General features: G+C 36.0%; 1 protein-coding gene across 2 annotated transcripts; it reads left to right on the top strand.

Annotated features, from left to right (window-relative positions):
• Positions 1-670: 670 nt before the first annotated feature.
• Positions 671-26,501, top strand: LOC100496967 (1,25-dihydroxyvitamin D(3) 24-hydroxylase, mitochondrial). 2 transcript variants are annotated; one of them, XM_031904620.1, is made up of 12 exons: positions 677-752; positions 859-1,049; positions 14,800-14,893; positions 16,603-16,699; positions 16,918-17,009; positions 17,395-17,506; positions 18,537-18,682; positions 19,248-19,414; positions 19,957-20,035; positions 21,799-21,996; positions 23,192-23,298; positions 25,925-26,501. In XM_031904620.1, exons 1-12 carry the CDS (start codon positions 750-752, stop codon positions 25,953-25,955), a joined length of 1,317 nt encoding a protein of 438 aa, XP_031760480.1. In that variant the 5' UTR covers positions 677-749; the 3' UTR covers positions 25,956-26,501. The 2 variants fall into 2 exon arrangements, with proteins under 2 accessions (XP_031760481.1, XP_031760480.1); XM_031904621.1 differs by lacking the exon at positions 859-1,049 and having other exon boundaries at positions 671-752; positions 25,907-26,501.

Below are 26,501 nucleotides of genomic sequence, written 5' to 3'. Positions count from 1 at the left end.
GCATCACAATTTTTTTCTGTGATTAGAGATTAAAAAAAAAAAAAGTTTGGTAATTGTAAGTAAAAGGACATATTAGTGTTATCAACATGAAAACAGTATTTTTAAACTGTCAATTCCAGCAATGTGTATAACACAGGTCTCTGACTTTCTTCTGTTCTTTTAGATGCTAGATCCGGCCAATAATAAGAGCAGAGAACTCTTTAATAAGTGTACTTGAATTAGTGTCTGTGCAACCAGTTTATCTCCTTAATTAGTAAACTACAAGCCAAGCCTTACTTTGCTAATACAATTAAGTATTTCTGATTTGCATTTGGATTGTCCCATTTTTCAGTTCCTCCCAGTTTTTGCTCAGTGAGAACCCAGCCAATAATATTTAAGGGCATGTTCTTCGCAAGACTTCCTAAATGGAGAGATACTTTTTCCTGTGCACACCTTGCATGAATTTTAATACATTTACAGCATACCTATCATATAAAAGGATTTGTATTACAACCTTCTGTATATATTCTTGTATTTAAGGATACAAAGCAACAATGATGCTTTACTTATCTGCACTGTTGCCTGGAAGACTTTCTTTAAAGACTTCTCTCATATCTCACATTTTACATTATCATACACCTTCTGAATATCTTACCTTACCAAGACAACCCTTGCCTTTCTGCTCTCTCCCAGGTCCTGTTGATTTTCCTGGAATTGGAAGTATTCTGAATATACTGTGGAATGGAGGATTAAAAAACCAGCATGAAATCATGGTAAGTTTGGAGCAAAGTTGTAAAATAATACTATATATATATAATATACTGTTTGAATGCATCTAATTTCCAATGCTTATTGAATTTTCATATTATATTTCTGTAGTTCAAATATCACCAGAAATTTGGAAAAATATTTAAAATGAATCTTGGATTTTTTAAATCAGTGCAAATTGGAGATCCAACTATGCTAGAAACATTTTTAAGAACAGAAAGTATTTACCCAAAAAGAATGGATATAAAACCTTGGAAAATGTATAGAGATTATAGAGAGGAAGCTTGTGGTCTATTGATACTGTAAGTATATATTCTTTATATGCATATATAACAAAGATCTGTAATTAGTGCATTCATATCATTCACGTTTTATAGCACAGATATAGTGTTAAGTACAGAATGAAATATCTTTCATTTTTATCATTGCAGAGAAAGATCCACATAAAAATAATAATAATAATAATAATATATATTGAATTGCATTTTGTTCTATAACTGCAGACAGAAAGACACTGCATCCACACTTTACTTTGGTCATAAACAGGTTAAACAGCATATGTGAATATTTATATAAAATACACATCCCATTCAACCTGTCTAGCCTTGGTTATTTGTACTGGTCACAAAGGACATAAAAAAAAAATATAGTACAGAAGTGGGATCCGTTATCTGGGAACCTGTTATCCATAAAGCTCTAAATTACAGGTAGGCCATCTCCCATAGACTCCACCTTAATTATAAAAATTCACTTTTTACAAATTAGTCACATTTTTAAAATTGATTTTCTTCTTCTCTGTAATAATATAACAGTATCTCAAGATATACTAAGATATACAATATAGTTGATCCCTTATGGAGGCAAAACTGTTGTATTGGGTTTGTTTAGTGTTTAAATTAATTTTTTTAGTAGACTTAAGGTATGGAGATCCAAATTATGAAAATACCCCTTATCTGGAAAACCTAGAGTCCCAAGCATTCTGAATAACAGATCCCAAATCTGTATAATAAATATTTTTCAATTATTGAAGTTTTAAATGATTAAAAACGTAAATGATTTAAAGATATATGTTATATATTATAAGTTTGGGACCTGTTATCCAGAACGCTTGGGACCTGGGGTTTTCCAGATAAGGGATCTTTATGTACTTTGAATCTCTGCTAAAAAATGATTTCAATATTGAATAAACCCAACAGAATTGTTTTGCCACCAATAAGTATGAATTATAGTTTAGTTGGGATCAAGTACAAGGTACTGTTTTATTTTTACAGAGAAAAAAAATTATTTTTTTAAATGTGAATCATTTGATTAAAATGGAGTCTATGGGAGATGGCTAACGGGTTTCCGAAAAACGGATCCCATACCATTTTACGTAGTAAAATACTACTTCAACTAAATAAGCTAAATATACTGGTTGGTAAGTTTAGAAGGTCTATAGGTCTATAATAAAATATCAACATGACAGCAGCTTTTGTAATTCTGTCCAGCCACATGTGTCATTCCTATTTTGTAAATACATCCATAGCTTACAAATACTTGGAGCTATACAAGCTAAATAACTACTGTAACTACCTACAGCTTTAGAGGCCCCATAAGGAAACATTTGTCTGCTGCTTGCACAAATTTACAAATGCTCACAAATGTCTGTATGCAATCATAAAATGTAAAATGTTATTTTGACACATACCCCCAGTGTCATAGCATGCTATACAAACACTGCTTACATTTCTAAAGAAAATATAGGTGTCTATCTTCAAACTGGATTGTATTGCATTAACACTAATAGTAAGGGGGTTATTTATCAAAATTTGTATATGTGTAGTTTTTGTATCTTTTTCTACTTTGAATAACTTTGAGATTTTAAAAAATGTGAATGTTTCCTTATTTAATAAAAAATAAAAAAATAAAAAATTTGATAGAATGAAATTGTGGGTTGAGGACAGCTCCAACTGCCTAGGAAAGCTCCAATTTACTTCTACATGACATTGCAAGCTTGGTAATAATAATAATAAATATCAAAAATATCAAAAAATTCAAGTTTTTTAAACTATACTTCAAATTCATGACTTTTAACACAAAAAAGCCTTGAATCGCTATAAAAAAAAATAAAATACAAACATTGATAAATAACCCTAGTTAATACAGTCCTTTAGGTCTTACTGTACATGCTCTCTGTCACTTAAAACCATACTTAAACTATACAATAAGGGTGTATTTATTAACAATAGTAACAAACATCACCGGTGATGATGCCTATAACAACCAATCAGTATTCTCAAAACGCGGCTACCACACAACTTTTTTGACGCATGCATTTTTTAATGGTACTTGGTCTGAAGTCACAACTTGCACTTTGGTACGAAGTGTCAATGTGCCTCACCAGTTTGTTTATATGAATTGTGTGTAGTATGCCTATTAATGCAGAGGAGCCCTGGAGTTATCACCACCTTGAAGGGTGGTTCCCCCAGTGGTCTGTGTCAACTTATGCAATATCGTCACGCATATCACCACACTATTACACTGTAATTACAGGAAGAAACTATGCATTGTGGGTAAAAAATATCGCAACACTTGAAATTGCACATTGCACACTGCACTTGTGACTGTAAATGAGCCCTATTGCCTAAATGCACCTTTTTCACATACTTTTTTCAACGCTGCTGTGCTTAACTTGTGATCTGTGTGGTAAAAAAGCAGGCCAGTGTACCCCTCTCCCATCTACACTGGTGGCTCTCATGGCCCTAAATAATACTTGAAAGTTATAAGTGCAAATTGTACTAAAAGCTGAGGCTTTTTTGTAAGTGTTACTGCATAGTCTTGTTTTGAACTGAACTTGTCAGCAAAAAAAATGTCAGTATTAGATTTGCTTTATGTTCTATATGAGTTTACAAATATAAAATAATAACATTTGCAAAGTTTGGACAAGGTCTAGTAACCCATAAAAAGCAATCAGTAAGTGCTGCAATGGGTTACTAGACCTGGGAAAACAGCTACTTCTATTTTATTATCACCCTCTAGTATCTAACCTGCTGTGTGCGCTAGGGCAGTGGAGTAAACATTAGGGCAATAGCACACAGTGAAATTAGTCACCCACAATAAACCTTCACTACCGCAGGCGACTAATCTTCCCGATATGCCATCACACCGGCAAGAATGTAAATCACTGAATAGGATGGCATTTGCATCGCTTCGGTTTCCCAAAGTCCACCAAGGTTGCAAAGTTTCCTTTTGAAGCAACTTTGGGCGACGGAAGCAACACGTATGCCATCCCACCAGTAATTTACATTCTTACCAGTGGGAAGATTAGTAGTAGTAGTCAATTTTTGAACACACCCATTTTTGTGACCACACCCCTGAACACCACTCCCATTTTAAAAATTTGCAGGTTATGTAAAGTTTGAACACATTTCTGGGGTATTTGGAGGTCTTGTGTTATGTGTTATTACAGTTTTGCTAATGTAGCTGAAATTGCTCTTTAAGCTGCAAGACTCAGTTCCCCCAAGAGACCTGTTTAGCCTATTAGTTACAATTGTAGATAAGTGCAGGTGTTGCGTGTTTACTTTTCTGGGCTCTCTGCCAAAAGCTACTTATCTAATTATGTTTAAGAAACTTTGTATCTTTTTTCCAGGTCTGCGGGCTAGAGAAAACCTGGACAGTTGGGAAGTATGCAACTGAATGTCAAACTGGTTAACAGATGGGTAGGGTTGGGAAGCAGTCACACTTAAATGCCTCTCGCATCTCACCTTTAGATACAGCAATAATACAGGCAGTGTTGCATTTATGGGGCAGTTGCAGGTCTCTGTGCTCTTGTTGTTCCAGGCCTGGTCAAATTTTGATCTGAAGAGGGGCACAGGTGCATAGCACAAAGTAATGCAAATTGTATAACTTACATATAAACTTACCTTAAAATTTACATTAGCTTCTGTTACTTGCTTAGAAACTTTTGTAACTTACAAAGAAGCTTACGTAGCTTACATATAAAGCATTGACAATGCAGAGCGCCTTTAAAGGGGCAGAAGTGCAGGGTTAGTTAATGCTAATTCCTCTGACCCTCAGTGTACTTATGGACTTATTAGCACATGAATTATTCATATTAGTTATTTAATAGAGTAGCAACAGATGTTTATATTGTGTTTATATTGTGTTTACTGAATTATACAAACTATCTCCTACATGAACATTCAGCAGTGGAATGGCTAGTTATTGGGTCTCACACTGGGCCCTGAAACTTTGTGAAAAAGACCATAAACATATATTGCAGCTGCTTATAAGCCAAAGACCCCCATCCATGCTCCCTCTACTTTCAGGGCACCTTATAGTTCCAAGGTATGGTTTCCTCTATAGTTACACTCCTGCATTTACGTTATATAATTTGTGAGTTTTTATCATAGTAGCTGAGGTTGAAAAAAACCCTATGAATATCAACTATTGCATCCTTTATCTCAGTGCTGTCCAACTTCTTTGGTACCGAGGGCCAGAATTTTTCTGGCCTAGATGGTGGAGAGTTGATAATGGAAGCCAGTTTAATTCTTACACAAAGGCATACCTCCCAATGAAAATGTAAAGAGGGACAAAAAGAAATGGTGCACGTAGCACAACAGAATTTTTTGACCACACCCCCTAAATTCCATTCCCATTTTACAGAATTTGTCAGGCTATTTAGAGTTTGAACACATTTTTGGGGTTTTTTTTTTTTTTTTATGTGTTATCACAGTTTTGCTAAAAAAAAAAATGTAATTGCCCTTTAAGTCCCAGTTCCCCCAAGAGACCTGTTTAGCTTATTTGTTACAATTGTAGTGCAGGTGTTGCTTGTTAACGTTTTTGGGCTCTTTGCCATAAGCTAATTTTTTAAAGAAGTTTGAGAAACATTAGGGTTGATTCACTAAAGTGCGTTATTTTTTATCGCACTTTTTTTGCGTTAAAATAGACGAGAAAATTAGCGTGCGATTCACTACAGTATTACGGTGTGCGTTAAGTCACATATTGCATGCATTAATTTTCGCTCAATCGCATGCGTTAATTTTAACGCATGCGTTAATTAGCGCACTGAAAAGAATACTAACGCATGATTCACAAACACTTAATGGCTGATTCACTAAAGTGCGTTAAAACGTGCGCTATTTATAGCGTGCGTTAAAAATTTTATTGCGTCTAAATTTTCGCCACGTAACGCACGATTCCCTATAAGCATACTTGCGCTAATTTACGCGCGATATTGCATGCATTATTTAACTCGCAAAGACTATTTTCGTTCGGTATTTGACGGTACATGCGCTAATCAATGCCAGCGTATAGTCGGCGCAAATAAATAGTCGCCGCATATAAATTGTCGCCACATATACAGTAAATGGTAGCATATAAATAGTAGCATATAAATGGTAGCATATAATTAGTAGCTGCTTATAAATAGTAGCCGCTAGTGATGAGCGAATCTGTTCCGCATTAGGCTATGTGAAAATTAACACCTACTTGAGGCAGGCGATAATTATAGAAAAGTACAGTTAATGAGCTTTTGGCAATAAAATTTAGACGCAATAAAAATTTTAACGCACGCTATAAATAGCGCACGTTTTAACGCACTTTAGTGAATCAGCCCTATTGTATCTTTTTAGCATTCAGTACAGACGGTCAAATGAGGGACTGAGGGGCAAAGCTGTTAAAACTGGACTGTTCAGCGAAAATCAGGGCAGTTGAGAGGTATGCAAAGGTAAGCAGTTACAGCAGTCAGACAGGTGGGGGCCACACAGTTGGCCACACAGTTGGACAGCACTGCTCTATCTGGAATATGAGATCTAGCAGACAGCAGCTGTAAATGGGGTAAACTATTTTTAACAGTGAGAGCCCTTTAAGCTGTTATAACAAGAAAAGTCTTTCTATATGGTTTAACCCTTTTCCTGGCAATGATGTAGATCCTATGTAGTAGGCAGGGAAAATTACACCCTGCCCACAGTGTAGAATCTATGTTTCTGAGTTCAAGGTTACAGTACACCTAGCAACACGCTATTCCTGTAGCAGCCAAATGCAAGTGGGGAAAGAGTAATACACACTCCCTACAATGATTCCCAAATCAAATATACACCATAGAACAAACAGCTTACCCCAAAGATCACCTGCATTGTACCTCTATATAAGGTGCTACTGAATCAAGTTCTATACATAAATGCAACTATTTTACAGCCCAATATCTGCAATGACACATTACTAAAACATACTACACTAAGCCCTGCAGAAAGGATTGTTTCTTAGGCGTTTATAACTATATTTTGATGGAGTGATCAGTAAACAACTTACATTCGACAATGCGTCCCCTTCACTAAAGGAATGAGCACAAGTTCACTGAGTGCAGTTTACAAAGGGAAGTTCCAAGTACTCAATGATTCTTTAAATGCAAAAATTCTTTAAGTAAATAAAAACTTGAGATCATTAATAAAATAAAACAAGATTGTTCAATGTATTCTCTTTTTACAGATTTTTTTTTAATTTAAAAAAATCAGGATATTGAACTTTTCAAAGGACAGTTTTAGTGCCCCTTCTTTCTGTGTTGGTGCATTCCTACAAAAGACGTCAAGACAGCTCCAAAGCAAAGGGTAGAAGAGATGTTGTGTAAGGGACTGGGGGCATTGAAAGCTTGTAATGAAGAGTGAATAGTTTAAAACATTTTTGATGGCTTTAACAAAAAGGAGCAGCATACCAGTCCCCAACTTTATCATTTATTGTGGCAATCCCATTTTTCCCTTTCTGAGGATTTATTGTAATTTTCAGTAAGTTAAGATTCATATTTTCTTTGCTACTGTCTTTAGAGTAGTAGTAGTATTAGTGACAGTGGACTTCATGAAAATTGCTGCTTAGGTTCCAGGACCCAGAACAATAGTCCATTCAGGCTGCACTCAACACAACAGATGGGTCAAACACTAACATTAGTTTTTTTTTGTCACGATTCATATTTTTTTGCATTAAACCTTGAATTTTTAGCAAGAAATATTTTGCCATTTATTATGTGTCAAAACTTTTAGTTGGAATCAAGGACAGGTGATATTGACTTCTACATGACCTTGACAGCTATTAGAAGGCATATTTCTACTTTTGGATTTGTCACAGTTGTGGCACATAATAAATCTTGAACAAAATCACTTTTTTTACATAAGTTTTAAAAAACACAAATTGTGGAAAAAAAATAAAATATGAACGTTAGCAACTGCCCTTCTAAGAAACCTTGTAATAATGACCACTTAGAGGCAGATTTATCAAAATTCAAATTTGTGTAATTTTCATGTTGGTTTAAAAAATATGAAGTCACTTTATAAAATCTGATCTGTTGTTGGCTCCACCCAGTTTTTCTAACCTTGGATTACAATTATGTAGTAAAAACCAATGTGCAAAGTTTGGGACCCTGGTTTTAATAGTGTCTGAATGGAAGCAACTTAATTTCCCGACTGAAAGTCAATGAGTGACATCTGATTGGTGGTTGGTGGCTCCGCCCACATTTTTCTAACCTGAAACTAAAGTTACCCAGGGAATAACTGCAAAGTTTAGGGACCCTAGAATTAATAGTTAAAGAATGGCAGCACTTTAAATGTAAACCAATAAATATAGGTGAATAGTGATTGGTGGTTGGTGGGTGTGCCCCCTTTTCTAGCCTTGAGTCGAAGTTTGGGCACCCTGGAAAAAATAGTGTGAGGATGGCAGCATTTTATATTTAAGCCAATGAAATTCAATGGATGAAATCTGATTGGCTGTTAGTGGCCCAACCCACTTTTCCTATTTTTAAACTGCAGTCTCCCAGTGACCAACCAAGTTTGTGGACTTGTGGGACTAACAGCATTTTACATTTCACCACTGAAAGTAAATAGGTGAAATGTGATTGGCTGTTGGTGGCTCCGCCCACTATTTCTAACTTTGAACCACAAATACCCAGTGACTAACTTTGCAAAGTTTAACAACATTAGACTTAATACTTAAATAATGGCATCAGTTTAAATATAAACCAATAAAATTTATTGGGTGGAAATGGATTGGCTGTTGGTGTCTCCACCCACCTTTAACCTTTGTCCCCCAGTGACCAGCTGTGAAAAGTTTGGGGACACCGGCATTAAACGTGTGAGAATGGCAGCAGTTTAAATTTCCCCACTGAAATAAAGTAAAGAAATGTGATTGGCTCTAGGTGGCTCCACCCACTTTTTTAACCCCGAATAAGTAGTCAGCCAGTGACTGACTGTGCAAACTTTGGGAACCCTGACATAGTGTAGTAGTGTGAGAAAGGCAGCATTTTAAATTTAAACCAAAAAAATGTAATATGTGAAGTCTGATTGGCTGTTGGTGCCTCCACCCACTTTTTATCACCTAAAAATGCAGTCCACTAGTGGCCCTGGGGTTAATACTGTGAGAATGGCAGCAGGTTGAATTTCCTCATTGAAAATCAATAGGTAAAATCTGATTGGCTGTCACTGGCTCCGCCCACTTTTAATAACCTAACCACAGTTACCTGGTGCCTAACTCTACAAAGTTTGGGGGCCCCGGTGTTATTACTGTGAGAATGGCAGCAGTTGAATTTCCTTCATTGGTAAAATCTGTTTGTAGCTGCACCCACTTTTGGGCATCTAACAAATATCATATGTTCATTCAGGTTGACCCCCTGACTAGGTGATTCAAGTTTGGTGAGTGTAGCCTCAAAGCTGTAAGTCAATTGGTGAAATTTGATTGGCTCCTCCCACTTTGGGTCATCCAGCAAATGTCACTGTTACATTTAGGGTGACCCCATGATTATGTTATTCAAGTTTGTGGGGTGTAGCTTCAAAGCTGCAGTTTGAAAATCTTCCCTGTCAAAGTCAAGGGAAAAATCGGGTGTTAGTATGAACGTTAGTAAATCTGGCTCAAAGTGTATTTAAAACAGAATGCTTTTGTATAGGTATTGTATAGTCTATCAAACACTACTCTGAACTGGAGTTTTTAGTTATAATGGTCAGTACTGTATTTATCCTTTGAGTTTACAGAAATAATAAGTAAATAAAATAATAAAAGTTGCAAAGTTTGGACAAGGTCTAGTTACCCATAGCAACCAATCAGCAAGTAGTTGCCAGGGGCGGGCCAAGCCGTCCGGGCGCCCTAGGCAACCCGGTCGGCCACCTTGCCCGCCCCGCCCCCTCCGTTGGCGCGCATGCACAAAGTAGGGGAACTAGTGGTAGACAGCAGAGGCTTCTGCCTGGCGCCCCCTAATCATTGCGCCCTAGGCAGCTGCCTCTTCTGCCTACCCCTAGTTCCGGCCCTGGTAGTTGCTATTGCCCTTTTTACAGAAAGTAATCTATATCCAAATGTGCCAACACTAGAATACAGGACTGCTTGTAAATATCATACAATTATTATATTACAGGGCTTATACTAATAAAATATTTACTTAATCCCCTAAAACTGCAGACTGAGAGAGAGCAAAAGTTTTACTTTATGGGTGCCCCCACCCCCAGAGAGAACTGTGCATCAGGTAACTACTTTCAGTGCGGAGGTCATGCTGGGACGCACACTTGCACATAATGAACTTGCACATAATGTGTGTCCCAATCAGGTTACAAATTACCTCAAATAAAAAGCTTGGGTCATGTTTCTGGAAAATGTTTTAGTATGTGCATGTGTGTCCCAGCATGGCCACCATCATCAGCTTGTGGGGTGGGGGGTGTATATAAATGCAACATAAATTTTATTTCCAATGACACATTCTTAAACAATAATAAATGGAGTCCTGCAGAAATCACGATAACTTTCTTATGACATAATGATCAGTAAACAACTTACGTGCAACAATGCTTCCCCTTCACTAAAAGAAAGAGCACAAGTTCACTGAGTGTACTTTAAAAAGGAAAGTCCCAAGTACTCAACGCTTCTTTGTTACAACAATACTAAGTATGCAAATGAAAACCTGACGTTATTATAAAATAGAGCAAGACTGTATTTTCTTTTTACAGATATATTTTTAATGAAATTACAAAATCAGGACATGGAACATTTAATGGGCAGTTTTAGTGCCCCTTGTTTCTGTGTTGGTACATCCCTAGACGTCAAGACAGCTTCACAGCAAACGGTAAAATAGATTTTAAGTGACAGCAGGGCCTTGAATGTTGCATGTTGTGTATGAGATGGACATTAGACATTTGCAATCAGAAGTGAATCGTTTAAAATATTTGTTAGGTTCTGAACATAAAAGACCTATATACCAGTTCCTCCTTTTATGATTTATTGTGGTCACATTATAAAAATTTGTTCCCAGGATTTATTTTCATTTATCTATAATTTAAGATTCATATTGTCTGTACTGCTGCCTTTGGCCAGAAAGCAGTAATTAGTGACAATGGTCCTTATTTACAATAGCTCCTAAGAGCCTATGCATGAAGTGGTTGCACCTAGGACAGTAGTAAAATCAGGCTGCACCTTGTGCCGGATAAAAAATACAGTACAAAGGGTCTTTACTTGAATTAAATGCCTGTAAACTTGGTACCAATGGTACGCTCCTAGCCAGGGAATGGGGTAAGCCCTTGCTATAAGACGTAGACTATAACGAATAGATGCGATGAACCAAAGCAGACATTAGTCAGTACTTCTCTCAGATGTCAGATGGGGCAGAATGGAAAACAGTTATTGACCATAATTTATCAGTTGCACAATAATCACAGAGTAGAATATCCTCTCTCTTCAGCACGCCACATTCTCTCTCTCTCTTCACAAGCCTCCAGTACCCCTGTCATATGGAAATACACTAGCAGAGTATCCTTAACTGTTGAGGGAGTCTCCTTTCCTGATCCATCTCTCCCCCATTTCTCTGGTGCAGTGTATGAGCTTTTTTCGAGCCATCTTACTACAGCTTTACCAAGTTCTCACTAACCTGTCTGCTTGCTCCAGTTCCCTAGCTGGCATATCATCACCTGGGGCTCCCAAATTCTCACTCCTGCTTGGGACATGGGCTGTCTCTTACTCTATCTATCTCTCACTCCTACAGAGAACTGATACCAATCTCCTCTCTTTATCTAGCCATTGCAAGATGCAGCTTTCCAACTGCTATAGCTCCTGTAGATGAGGAGAATGGCTGCTGCACTTCTTTATATACCGTATATACTCGAGTATAAGCCGATCCGAATATAAGCCGAGGTACCTAATTTTACCTAAGAAAACTGGAAAAACGTATTGACTCAAGTATAAGCCTAGGGTGGGAAATGCAGCCGCTACTGCTAAGTTTCAATAATCAAAATAAATACCAATAAAATTACATTAATTGAGGCATCAGTGGGGTATATGTTTTTCAATATTTATTTCAAAGAAAAACAGTAAACTAGCTCTGTAAGCGGAGAAGAGGGTCAACAAAAACAATATGAGTACTACCCCACGCTCATTGCACATTGGAAAACTGGCAGCAGACCCAGTCCCGGAGGAGATGTAAGGGGAAATAAGTATTGCTAGTGGGAGGCACTGGAGGGTCTGGTTGCGGGTGGCCTAATTTGCACACAAAGGACAGAGAGTGCTAGTCTAGAGGGACCCATGGCACCCGCCTCGAGTATAAGCCGAGGGTGACTTTTTTCAGCACATTTTGGGTGCTGAAAAACTAGGCTTATACTCGAGTATATACAGTAAGCTCCGGAAGGCGAATCCCCTTACAGGCCAACCTGGGTTGGGTTCCACCTGCTGGACAAACTAAATACTATAGTCTAACTATATACACTTGAAATAAATTGTATTTCATCTCCTTACATGCCTGTGGCTGTTCCCTGTACTTTGAAATATGCAGCACAAAGTGCAGAGCTCAACTTGAAATTGCCATTCGCACCGTTTACAATCGTTGGGATGCGGAAATTTCGTGACATCGGATCCCCATTTGCAAACAATCGTTTCAATACGAAAATTTCGGAACTTTTGGAACGTAAGTACGAAATTTTCGTATTCAAACGAAAAGAATTTTCGTGACATTTGCGATCATCAGAAATGATTGGATTTCATAAAACATAAGCATACTCTTCTCTGAGAAACATTTGAGCTACTTTACCTGTCATTAACACATTCCTCTCTATATTTGTACATAATTTTGAGGCCTTCAGCCTTCCCCATAATGGGAAGTGAAGAGAGTCGGCCATATTGCTTGATGTAGTATTAATATTATATAAGACTTTACTGAGGGTCATAAACACTGGGCAAATTTGCACATGTACAGCAACCCACGGCATCCAATTAGAAGTTCATTGTTCTGCCTGCAGATTGGTTGCTATGGGTTACTGCACAGGTGCAAATTTTCTCAGTGGTTATAAATGAGCCCCAGTTGCACAACTACCACACCACAGACTCCACATTGAGGCAGGTTGATATTAAATGGGACCAAAGCCTGTTCCTGGCTGTTTCCCTGCCAAAGAGAGAAAGAGTGTTGTCTGCCCACACAAGGAGGTGAGAGGCAGTGAGGACAGACATCATGGGAGGCATAGGTTTTCCTATAAGGGTAACTAAAGGAACAGAAAAGTAAGTTCTGTCAGTAAAATGGAATCCCTTTAGGTTCTCGTGAGATAGTGATGGCACAGAGGTTATAAGGAACCATCACTGTAATGACTGGACTGCGGAGACTTATTCCCTCCCCACCAGAATTGACCCCTTTTGCCTACAATGCCTAACCAAGAAAAAACACTATGACACCAGGGCTTTTCTTTATGTGGGTGGAGTTCGGCCACAGCTTTATTTCATAACATAGAACAAAGCAGTCCTTGCCATGTAATACAACTTTTCCAAACATCGCAACAACATTTTTTTTATTTAACTGTTTCAAACGAATGCCGGCCACTGCAAAGCAGTGGGCATGTGAAAAACCCTCAAAACACCACCAGAAAATAAATGGCCAAGGACTGTCCCCCGCCATTTGCTGTGACAAAACGTAATGTAAATTATACAATAAAAACTTTTTTTTTTTTTTTTTGAAAACCTGCAAATAAAATTATTTAAAGCATGCAACTAACAGATTATGCCGACTAATGGGTGTAGCTATTTGCTCTTAAACAGGGAGGGAGGGAGGGAGGGAGATGCAGCTCCGTGCCTGCTGTGTGACCCCTGCAGAGAAAACTGGCAAGCAGAAGGGGAGGGGTGAGTAAAAGCTGCTTTCTTTCCCGCCCAGTAAGCTGACCTCATTAACTCCTTGTTAGCTGGAGGGAAATCCTATGTAGCTCGGCTCCCCAGTCCCTCAGCGCTTTCTTTAGGCATTTCAGCGCTTTCCAAAATTGCAACAACATCCTTGGACAGATGTTGGACACACAAAGGTAGTGAAAAAATATAATGTTCAGTCACTCATACAGGGCAACAGAGAAAAATCCATCAACCCATGAATGAGTCACAGAATGAGTCACTTTTGTTTAGGTTTTAATATGTCATAGTCATAGTACTATTGTTTATATAGCAGGCCCAGGTTCTGTATTCCTCTGGGGCCATTGCTTAAAAAATGTCAATATTCTTGGTGTTACAGATGATTAAACACATGGGACACATAAGATGCCCATTTGATTGTAGCAAGTTGATGAGCCTGCTGGGGAATATATTTTAACAGGGGTTGTCTGGGTATCATGGAAATTGTTCTGCATAGAATCTCACCTGCACATCTCTTCCACCATTCTACATTGGTGCTTTAGTTCCCTGAATGCCTGGCTAGGTGTCACTATATAGCAGGATTTGCATAAAAAATATAAACCACTAATTACTGCACTAAATCAAGTGTTCAACCCTATGTATGTTTCTCTGTCAAAGGTAAATGTATATTTATGTATGTTTTCTATACATGATAAATTGAAAGTGTACTGCTGGTGATAAGAGTTACTTTTTGGTCAGGCCACCTATTAAAATCTAGGGGGGTTTAGGTAAGTATTGTGACTGAAATGATAATATTTCTAAATTTTTTAAAAGCACTTCTCTCTATTTCTGTGGAGTGCTTCCAAATATCCCAAATAAAAATACAGGTTTACTTGCATTTTAATAATACAGTGTTGTATTAATTTATATTAAGCTATATAAATATATATAGTTAATACAGAACATTTTTTTCTTTTTTAGTGATGGGCAAGAATGGTTCCAGATGCGAAGAGCAACACAAAATAAACTTATGAAACCTAAGGAAATATTTCCAATGGATCTGAGAATCAATGAGGTATTTGGATTGCTCTTCAACTTACTGTAAATTTGATACATACATTCAGAATAGTTTTACTTCAGACGTACAGTAGAATAACTGGCAGTCAAAATGTGTACATACTCTTATTGAAATAACTACAACACATTTTCATATTTTATATCTGAAAGGACTTGCAGCAGTGCATTTAGACACAGCGGCTCACAGTGATACTTTCGTGCCCAGTGATTTGATAGAAATAGCAGTACAGGTATGGGATCCCTTATCCAGAAACCCCTTATCCAGAAAGTTCCGAATTATGGAACGGCAATCTTCTATAGACTTTATTATAAACAAATAATTCTAAATCTCTAAAAGTTTTTCCTTTTTCTCTGTAATGATAAAACAGTACCTTGTACTAGATCCCAACTGAGATATAATTAATCCGTATTGGAGGCAAAACAAGCCTATTTTAGCAGACTTAATTTATGGAGATCAAAATTACAAAAAGATCCCTTATCCCTTTTTCAGTTTGAGTTTTGGAGATTACATTGGCAGACTTAATAAAAATGATTGGTAGAATACAAGTTTACTGCAGTTTTTTTAAATTCTTTTTTTTTTTTTTTATAAATATTTGCTTTTCTTTAATTAGAAATATACTGAAAACAATTTTTTAGATAAATTTGTACATGTATCTGCCCCTTGCTCAATAAAGTACAATATTTCAAAGTGTCCATGCACTTTTTACTCTCCCTTGACTCAAAAGCTTGGTATTACTAGTCTAAAAAATGCAAATATATCAGAAACTGCTAAAAAATAAAAAAAATGAATGTCACCCACAGTTGTGCAATTAAGCAGTAATTATGTGGAAAAAACATGGTGAATTGTATCCAATATTGCACTTTCCACACTGAACTGCACTTTCCAAACTGAATTGTAAATGATCCTTCTTGTGTATAAACCAGTGTCACTAGTATCATTGCATAGGCATCTTACACGGTGTTATCACAATTGGCATAGCCAGCGGTGATGAGCGAATCTGTCCCATCTTGCTTCGCTGAAAATTCGTGAAACTGCTGAAATATTTGTGTAACAGCGAAAAAAAATGGCAAAACAAATTTAAGTCAATAAGTGACTTTATTTCTTACTCCAAATGCATTAAAGTCAATGATTGTCTTTTTTGGTGACATTTTTTCTTGGTGTCTTTTTTGTCTAGGCACCTTTTTTGTCAATGGTCGTTTTTACTCCAAATGCATTAAAGTCAATGGGAGTCACTGACCCCAGCAGCAAAAAACTATTGCTCTGCAAGGCCACAATTTTATTGTTATTGCTATTTTTTATTACTTATCTTTTTTTATTCAGGCCTTCTTCTTTTCATTTTCCAGTCTCTCATTGAGACTGCTGCCTGGTTGCTATGTTAAAATAGACAATAGCTACCAGATAGCTACTGAAATTCCAAACTGGAGAGCTGCTGAACAAAAAACTAAATCATTCAAAAACCACAAAAAATTAAATTGTCACATAATATCACTCTCTGCAGTCCCTAAGGCACGGTGCCATGCATTTTCATTATGTGAATGAAATGATATAGATCATTATTATGCAAAAACTATTTACTAAATGCAGTATAGGTGATTGTTTCCATATCTGAGCATTGTTACCAATCAACTGAACTGAAAAACATTAAATAACAAAGTCAATAAAAAGGAATATTATAACATTTTAACACTGTGTACTGCATTTTTTAGGTCATGGCAGATTTTATACCATACATTGATAACATATGTGATGAAAATGGATGCATTGCTGATCTATATTCTGAGCTAAATAAACTGTCTTATGAAAGTAAGTGCAATAAAAATGATTATTATGGTATTTTATAGTTTATGTTTCAGTATCATTATCGATAATTTAAATAGTATCAGCAAGTTACACGGCGCTTTACATTAATTTATAACAAAGGGGGGCACTTACAATAATATAACAATTAGGGGTTACAGAATAAACATATGATGAGATCGAATGGTTCCACAATACTAAGCTATATTTCTTTTTTTTTTTAGCTATCTGCTATGTCTTGTACAATGAAAGATATGGGCTTCTGCAACAAACTTGTAAAGAAGAGGCTTTACTTTTTATAAAATCAGTAAAAGAGGTAATGTAGCTAGATAGTATCTTCTAAAATTCATACATACAATTTGTAGCCCAACTCCGACTTCACTGGGGTGACCTTACAATAATGCAGCAGAGGCAGGCCACTAAATTCCTTTTCTTACTATTGAGCCATAACTCAAAGCATATGAAAAAGTAAGAATAAAAAAAATCAAAGGAATGTGAATGTTTGTATTGGGGACTAAAGAGAGGGAAGTTTTGGGGGGTATCCAGGATCATAAATTGGAGGGAGCAAAAAAATATGAAAAAATAAGAATGAAGAAGTGTGGATATAGTAGGATGTAGCACATTTGAATTTTGTCCTCAATCTGTCCCCAATTTTTTTTTGTCAACTTTATAACAATTTTTCATTTGTTTTCTCCTTCCAGATGATGTATTACTTAGGACCCCTGATCGTCTCTTCTGCAGAACTCCACAAAAAATTCAATACAAAGCAATGGCAAAATCATACAAAAGCTTGGGATAATATTTTCCTAACAGGTAATCAGAGTGTGATAATAATTATATTGCATGCAAATGGAAATGGTAAAAATAAAAGAATTTTGTTTTAGTTACAAATGAATGGATACATGAAGTCCATTCACTTGTTTTTATTTAGGAGTTCTCATTCTGTTTATTGGGATGTGGGAAGAACAAAACATGCACAATGATTTAGGGTGTTTTTTAGCTTTAGTTTCTTCTGGCATTTTGGCTTGTGGCCTTGTTAAGAGGTCTAGCACTTTGAAAGCCCTGCCATAACTAGTAGAGCATACATAGGTAACAAAATCTTAGGGGGAGGTTTATCAATGTTCGAGCTTGATTTTTTTTTTTACAATTCAAGCTTTTTAGCGCTAAAACTTGCACAATTTGAGTTGCACCCCAAAACTCAAATGTAAAGCTTGCAAGTTTCCATAGCAATCAATGGTAGTTGTCCTAGGCAAAGTCAAGCCATTTTTTCAAACTCAAATTTTTTCAAACTTCAAGTTTTTTATTCAAACAAGTTTTCCTTATAACTACAGTAAATAAGTGAGCATTCTTTCTTTTTAGCTCTATGTAGTGGGGAAGTAAAAAGATATGCACTATGGTTCATATAGTCATATAGCCTGAGCCGGATTTGGTGGTATTGTGATTCAGGTTAGGAATCTTGGAAACACATCGCCTTTCCCTACTTATATGCCAGTGGCGTAAGGAGGAGAGGATGCAATAAGGTGATTATCAGTAATAAACAATTTATAGTGTCGGTAGAGTGCTCACCACAAGACTTTAAATCAGCATGATTCAAATAAAAGTATGACTCAATAGAGGTCTATGGGCAAATTGGGTATTCAATTTGGAGGTACATTTTTGTCATTAAAAATGTTGGTACTATATGCAAAGGCCTTGGGGAACATCTAGTTAGACCTGCTTTCATACCCTACTATTTTGTAGCGCTGTATTTTGTTTTTGCTGTGTTTTATTGCATGGTAGTTGATGTGATATCTATTAAGCATTTTAATATGAAATATATTTTCCCTTTGTTTGCATATTTTAGTAAAACGTTGTATTGATAAAAGTCTTGCACAGAATTCTGTTGGAAAGAGAGATCATTTACTTCATGTAATTAATTCTGACAATTTACTGACAAGAAAACAGCTGTATGGTATCTTTGCTGAACTTCAAATTGGGGGAGTAGAAACAGTAAGTATGCATACACAATAGGCTATTATTCATGCTGCTTTTAAATAATGGGTAATATTTGGCATTATTATATATTATATAGTATAGCCTTTAAGAAAGGTTATTTAACCAATGACCCCCCCCCCCAAAAAAAAACATGATCAAAAGTAGATGAGGAAGGCAAATAGTCCAAAACTATACCAAACAAAGTAAATCTGTGTACCATATGTAAGGTAAAGTGCATTTTTTTAAATTTTTAAGTACAGCAACCTATTCAGAGTCTTTACCCCTTGTATCAGTTATTGGTTGTCTTTGTATGTAAATCTGTGTGTTCAATGAATATGCCATGTATTGTTTAGTGGTGCAGAATGTGTTGGAACTCTATAAATACACTGGTGCAAGGGTTTCAGTGTAACTTATGCCATTTATCCAAAGGGTTTTGGGAGAGAACAGGAATCAATCAAATTTGAAAATGAAAACGTTACTAACAGAATTATTTCTATTTTGGTTTGCTTTACAGTTTCAACCCATAATTTGTAAAGTGCTTATTATAGTTTTTTCCTATACACCATATTTTACTTTACAGACAGCAAACTCTCTAATGTGGATAATGCTCCATCTTTCAAGAAACAAGGATGTTCAACAAAAACTTCTAGAAGAAATTCAGTCGACGTGCCCTTCATATCAGGCACCAACTGCATCTATGTTGCAAAGCCTGCCCTATCTGAAGTCTTGTATAAAAGAATCAATGAGGTCAGGTTATGGCATTGACTTAAAGATGAAAAGTACCCCATTGTTCAACATGCATTCAATAAGTTGGACATTGCTGAACATACTTTTTGCCTATTATTTTAATCACAAATAATCTATGTGTTTTGTTATTAGCTAACCAGAGAGATTGAAGCTACTCCATGTTTGGTTCTTATGAGGCAGATAATCAGATATCCAGTACATAACTCTCTCAGAGACTGAAGAGCTACCCCATGATTGGTCCTTGTGAGTAGATACTCATTACAACCCCCTAGTTAGCACATTATGTAGAGGGATAATTCAGAGCACTGGTAATCTCATTATTTACCTCGCAAGGACTAAACATGGAGTAGCTTCAGTTTTCCTGGTTGCCCTGTTTGGATAAAGAAACAACAAAAACCATACATTTTTGGTAACTAAAACAATAGTATAAAAAGGTATGTTCTGCAAAAGCCCTATTCATTAAACTGATGAACCCTTTAAGAAACATACAGGACTGCTGGCAAACATTGTTAATTGAAACTATTTGTATTTTAATATTTCAGATTAACTCCTACAGTGCCATTTACAAGTCGGACATTGGAGGAAGATACAAACATTGGAGGATATCTAATTCCTCAGGGTGTAAGGTTTATTCCATCATTAAATTGGTTTTGCATGAAATTATATAAACACATCATTATAACCATTTACTTTTCATGTGTACCAGCCTTTCATAAATATTCCTTCTTGTTTTAATTTACCATGTCCTGCAAAAGGAATCTTGGAGCTGATACATTTCTGTAATTTGGATCACCAGGGTTTATTCTGTCTACTAAAAAATTATTTAAACACATAATAAACTCAACAGTATTCATTATATCTTAGTTAGGATCAAGTACGTAGTATTGTCTTGTTATTACAAAAAAAGGAAATAGTTTTTTTAAAAATGTGCACTATATGATTAAAAGAGAGTCTACGGGACACAGAGCATGTAATTTGGGGATTTGTAGATAACAGGTTTTTCGGTAATGGATCCCATACCTGTACCTAATAAATGTTCTGCTAGCTCAGAACATGCATATGGAATCTCATAGACACCTCATATCTCCTCTTTCATAGAAGGGGCTGTTCCCCTTGATTTTATAGTCACAAAACTGTTCCCTGTGGTGGGCATGGCAGTTGAATTTCCTTTAGGAAACAAGCCCTATGAAATTTTCAAGCACAATCAAATCAAAGTTTATTATTGCATTTTATTTCCTTAGGTTTTCCTTTAGCTTACTTTTGAAATATACTGGTGCTACTGTAAAAGAACAAACCATGTCAGCCTTCGGTTATGAGGCTGAGACTGGCTTTCTCCCCAGAACATCTCCTGAGTTGTTGTGTAATATTACATTTAATATTATAATATGTAATATAAAGGCCACTTTGTAATACAAGAGGTTTCCATGTCATGTGTACATTTATTATGTGTGGTTCTGCTTGCTGTGCCTCAGCCAAGATCTCTCTCTGTCTTCTAGTTAAGATTCAAACAGGCAAACACAGATGAAAATATAAATGGCCATTTCAGATTAAGTTTAGCTGCTACTGTCATGTGTATTGGGACACTAGTGCTCTGAATTAGAAGCTATGTACTATACATATTTTTGTTTGTATAGAAAAAAAATAGCAGGAGATATTCTGCCCAGCAGACAAATAATTCATCATCATCATTTTAGATGGTAATCCACATTACAAAATGTAACAATTTAGGATGTACAGTATCTATAGAGTAGTAGTCATTTAACGACTTTATGGCACAGAAACAGAAGTGACAGTAACAGAAGTAAATAGGATCAGGACCAGTACCATAGTACAGGACCAAAACCCAATAACCTAATAATGTTAGCTGTAACAGAGTGGGTAAAATTAGTACTGCTTAGCTGTGTCAGGCAATGAGCTGCATGTAGTGCTTTGTTTAATGTAACAGATGGTTATAGGGGAATCAGGAACAGATAGAGATATAGGAAGTCCATAGCTAAATAAAAAAAGCTCACATTCTACAACTGAAAAATATACTTGAAATCACAGAAAACTTGTATTGTAGAGCCTATTCAGCTGGTTAAAATGAGGGATACATCACTTCTGGGAACACCTTGATTTGAAATTGAATTCAGTCAAACCCACATATGCCACAGTCATGTTTAGTACCTCCAGACACTTCATCCATCCCAGACCCAGCTCTCTTTCCTGTAAGCACCTTCCCTATAATTTGGAATTACCCTGTGAAAACCAGGACCACTGGAAGGTATGAAACAGCACCTTCAATTATATTTTGCACTGAAATTACATTAGTATGCGTGTGTTTGTTTCTTCTTTAAGGGAATCTTTGCATTTATTAATTGATTTGTAATATCTTTCTTGCACAGACAATTGCAATGATTAACTTTCACGCAATGACATGGAATGATGAATTCTTTCCTCATGCTCAAGAATATAAACCTGAAAGGTGGATGAAAGACAAGCACACCATTAATCCATTTGCACACACACCATTCGGAATTGGAAAAAGAATGTGTATTGGGAGGAGACTTGCCGAGCTGCAACTTCAGTTGACTCTGTGCTGGGTAAAATTTGTTTAACTGCTTTTATATGTTTTTTAAAGTAGGAGGATAGGAATGGCTTACTAACAATGGTGCTAAATTGTACCAACCCAGCTACACCTAGCAACAAATCAGTAACTTGTTTGTTTCCATTTTCTTGTAGCAGTTGAGGGGACATATGGTTAATTTCATTAAATGGCTCAAGATATGTTAAACTCTTTTGAAATAGCTATTCCCAAAGAGTTTGTATTATGATCAGATATGAATCAAATAAACCACTAATAATACAGCTAAGGAAAACAAACTACTTGGGATATCCTGAAAAATCATTTGGGATAGCCAGTGCTCAGTATATGAGCACCCTGGGGTTTCTTACAATGTGCTGTTACCCACAGCAACTAATCAACCTTTTTCTAATTTAGTATCATGATGATCAGATATTTATTTTGGGTAACTACACTGGGGCGATTTTGCATCCATGTTAGTAAATCACCCCCAGTGAGTGCACATACCAATGTAGCCCTGGTTATCTCAAATTAGCTCCCATTTGATTATTGGCTGCTAAGAACAGAATTGGGCTCATTTACATCTGCAAGTATAGTTGTGGTTCCCGCACTTTAGGTACTTGCATCAAATGCTCTCCTTGCACTTCCGTAGAGTTGCACTTGGTATCGCTCAGTCCTTTCTGTATCGGGCACTGCTGTGCCTACAGACGCAGGGGAACCCTAAAGCTACCACCACCTCCAGATGAAGCAGTAGCTCCAGGGTTCCCTCAGCAGCCTGCATAAAAAATATTGGCAAAGCACACATGCAGTTGTGTACATTATTGCAAATTGGACACAATTGTGGTAGGCTCAACGCAACTGTGTCAAACGATTTTCCATTTTGTGACCACCATGATGCCTGAATTCTAGGAAAAATCTGCATTGTGGGGAAAAAAACATCGCAATTGCACTTTGCTTGAGGATGTAAATGACCTCTAGTGTGAAATAATATATACAAAAACCCAGAATAATCCAGACATTATATGTGTATATATATATTTATATATATATATATATATACTGTAATACTGTATATATATATATATATATATATATATATATATATATATATACACACACACGTAGGTTTTAGATGGATGGTATATGGTATATTTCATGGAGACAATTCACTACTTTGCTATACTTTTTCTAAGATCTGCTACAATTTTTTTTAGTTAGTAAAGAATTTCCACATAAATGCAATCGATGAAGAACCAGTGAAAGCCATTGTCTCTGGACTGATGATTCCAGCAAGAGAGTTACCTGTGTCTTTAAAAAGGCGGTATGTATATGTTTTACCTATATTTGTAAAGCAAATAGTGCCCTAATAAAAACTTCTTTGGCCAGGGCATAGAACAGATGACATATTATAAATTGTAGAATGACACTGCAAGTACAAGATACTGTTTTATTATTACAGTTAAAAAGGAAGTCATATTTAAAAATTGTCATTATTTTATTAAAATGAAGTCTATGGGAGAAAGGTCTTTCCGTAATTCGGAACTTTCTGGAAAATGCCTTTCCAGATAATGGATCCCATACCTGTATTAGACATGATCAGGACTAAATGGGGGTATTCACAGCTTTACACACTCAAAGAGGTTATTCTTGTCTCTCATTTACTGCTATGAGTTACTGGACCGTTTGCAAATGCTGTAACTTTTATTAGATGGTACCTAAAGTATTTAACATTTTTAGCCATTAAACACTACCTTTCCAGTCCGGGTGTTTACATTTTCTCCCTGTGTTCTTGTTTGTATCGTTCTGTAGAACTGACTGTTATAAATCTGTGGGAGTCATTGTGCCTTGTCTTTCCTTTTTTTTGCGAATCACATTGAAATTGAGTTTATAAATGAGCTCCTATGTGTCTATGTGCATTATATTGTATTATGTTTATAAAGTATAATTTTTCTTATAATTTCTTGTTTTTTTTAAAATAAACATTTGCTGTGAGTCTTGGAAAGCTGAATTAAAACTGAGAAGTAATTGAGAAGTCATCCACTAGAGGTCACTGTGTCTTAAAGGATAGAGAATATTTCTTATAGGAATAAACATCAAGAATTCTTAAAAGGAAATGTAAGAAGCAAAGTAGAAAATAAACCATTAATCGAAATGTAAAATAATCCCATGCAACTGAATTTTATGTAGAATAAATGCAAATATGATTACTCCATTTTTAAATATATAATATCTTTAGACAAAGAAATAGATGTTCTTGGATAAACAACCTGCTGATGTGTTGCTTCTAAAGAACGGTGATTGCAGGCTTATTTCTCTTGTGTATTGTCTGTTCTCATCATATATCTGTATATCAGAATACTTGCAAAAGTATATAGACCCAAACCAATTTCACTGAATACCAAATATGACACTGCAGTTTTGTCAGGAGGGATTTTGGCCTGTTCCTCCAGGCTGATTCTCTCCAAGTCATTGACACTTGTGCAGCCCAGTGGAATGACACTACCACAGCCATATTTAGTATTTTAGTAAAAACTAAGTAATCTTTATCAGAAAAGTCTATGTAAATACAGCCATAAGCACTTACAGTAATGCTGCACCTCTATCAAAAGAAACACAGGAATTGTTGTTTTCTTTTTTGTAAACATGTTCTTGGGTATCTGACTCCCTCTCTGAAAAATCCTTAATTCCAGGAGCCAGAGTCTGCACAGTTCTCTTCTCTCTCCTGCTCCCCACTCCCATAAAAATTCATAAAACTTACTCCCCCCATCATTAGGAATGGGTAAGCTGAGCTATAATGGCTAGAGCTATACAGCAGGAAGTTATGAACACCAAGCTAAAATGGCAGATGCTATCTTAAACAAACAGAGAAAGCTTCTAAGACTCAGGTATGGTAAAGCTTTCTGCAGAATAAATATATTGTCCTAGGTGGCACTAATGTGGCGAATGTATTGGCAATAAAATGCTAAAATGACTTTCCTTCTCCTTTAAGGACAACAATGGGCATAGGCTGTTTTTTTTTCTTTATTTTTCCCAAGATGTATTTCTAAATCAATATAAGGTTTACTATTAAGTAAAATGTGTGAATTGGTCAAGGAGCAGCACCATGTAACCACTATCTGCCACCTGCTCAGCGTAGCATTACAGTGGATGGCACTTTAAAGAAAGAAAGACATTTAATTGAGCTGATGTATCTTAATACACATTTGTCAAGAAAATGAACTTAATACCAAGAATAAAGATTCAATGAAAGTATTGTGATTGGATGCTGCTGAATGTATTAAGGGTTTACATGACTGGGAACTCCCTACCACTCAGTTGAACTGATGATTTCTCTGTGAGGAGTCAAAAAACATTTTTGTTTTCTACTAAATACCACATATCATGCCCAGGACAGTTTTCAACTGCCATTCTCTAGTTTACTCTCAGTAATATGCTACCCCCTTGGAGTAAGGGGAGAGGTTAGGAAATAATAAGCCATACTCAACGCATAAAATGGATCAGGTGATACAAAACCTAACACTGAGCCTACCTAATATGCAGTACTGTATACTAAATAATGGGGGAATGTAATATAGGTTGCTAACATATAAACATTCACATTGCGAACAATTTTACCTTCGCGCAAATGTAAAATAACTTTTGTGAACCCTTTGCCTTCCATGTTTTTTAGTTTGTGTCAGTGCACAGCATGTATGTCATAAAATGTCTTAATGGAAAAAATGAAGACTATGAAGATTTTCATTCATCCAGGTCATGGTTTATCTAGTATGAATACATCTAAATGTTTCCATTTATGAATTTTATTACCTTCCCCTTTAAATGTCTTGCTCTGACTTCTCATGATCTGGATTAGTATATAGATATTGATTAAGTTGAGTTGTGTGAGTTACAGAATTGTATGTTTACTGGTTTGGTTCTTTAATTTACAGCTCAAACTTATCTTTCAGAGATCGTTTTCTGGAGAACTACACCCAATAATCCTGAGATGGTGCAACATTTTGATGCTATGAACATATTAACCTTATCTTAGGAAATCTACTTGTCTTGCAATAATGAAAAAAGTAAAAAAAAAAGATATTTTATCCAGATGCTTTTTGTTGAAATGTGAGCTATTGACAATACAATACAATAGGTACAATGATACATTACATTTAAAGAGAAATGTTGCAGGTATGTTCCTTGGGATTAAAACTGTTTATTTCAGTCATCTGTAGTTTTGGCTGCAGTCAAATTTTTAGTTGGTGACACTATTCTGTTAGCCCAATTGGCTTTTAACAATATCCAGTTGTAACTAATAATCAGTTTTGGAGAAATGTTTGTATATGTTAGCTATTTTATCTAGTGTTTGTATCCCTTTACTCAGTAAAGCTCTGCACATAATGTTGGTGCTGTATAAATAATAGTAATAATAGCCTCTGTAATATGTAGGCTGTTAAAGCAAAAAGTTACATTTCAAGTGGTGAAACAGCTTTTCATGTGAAATAAATTGTGTAAAAAAAAAATAAAAACCATTTTACTATCTTA

Source organism: Xenopus tropicalis, chromosome 6 (assembly GCF_000004195.4).
Source record: "Xenopus tropicalis strain Nigerian chromosome 6, UCB_Xtro_10.0, whole genome shotgun sequence".
In the NCBI taxonomy this organism is placed as follows: domain Eukaryota; kingdom Metazoa; phylum Chordata; class Amphibia; order Anura; family Pipidae; genus Xenopus; species Xenopus tropicalis.
The sequence above is the reverse complement of the archived record's forward strand: the minus strand, read 5'-3'. Positions and strand labels throughout refer to the sequence as shown.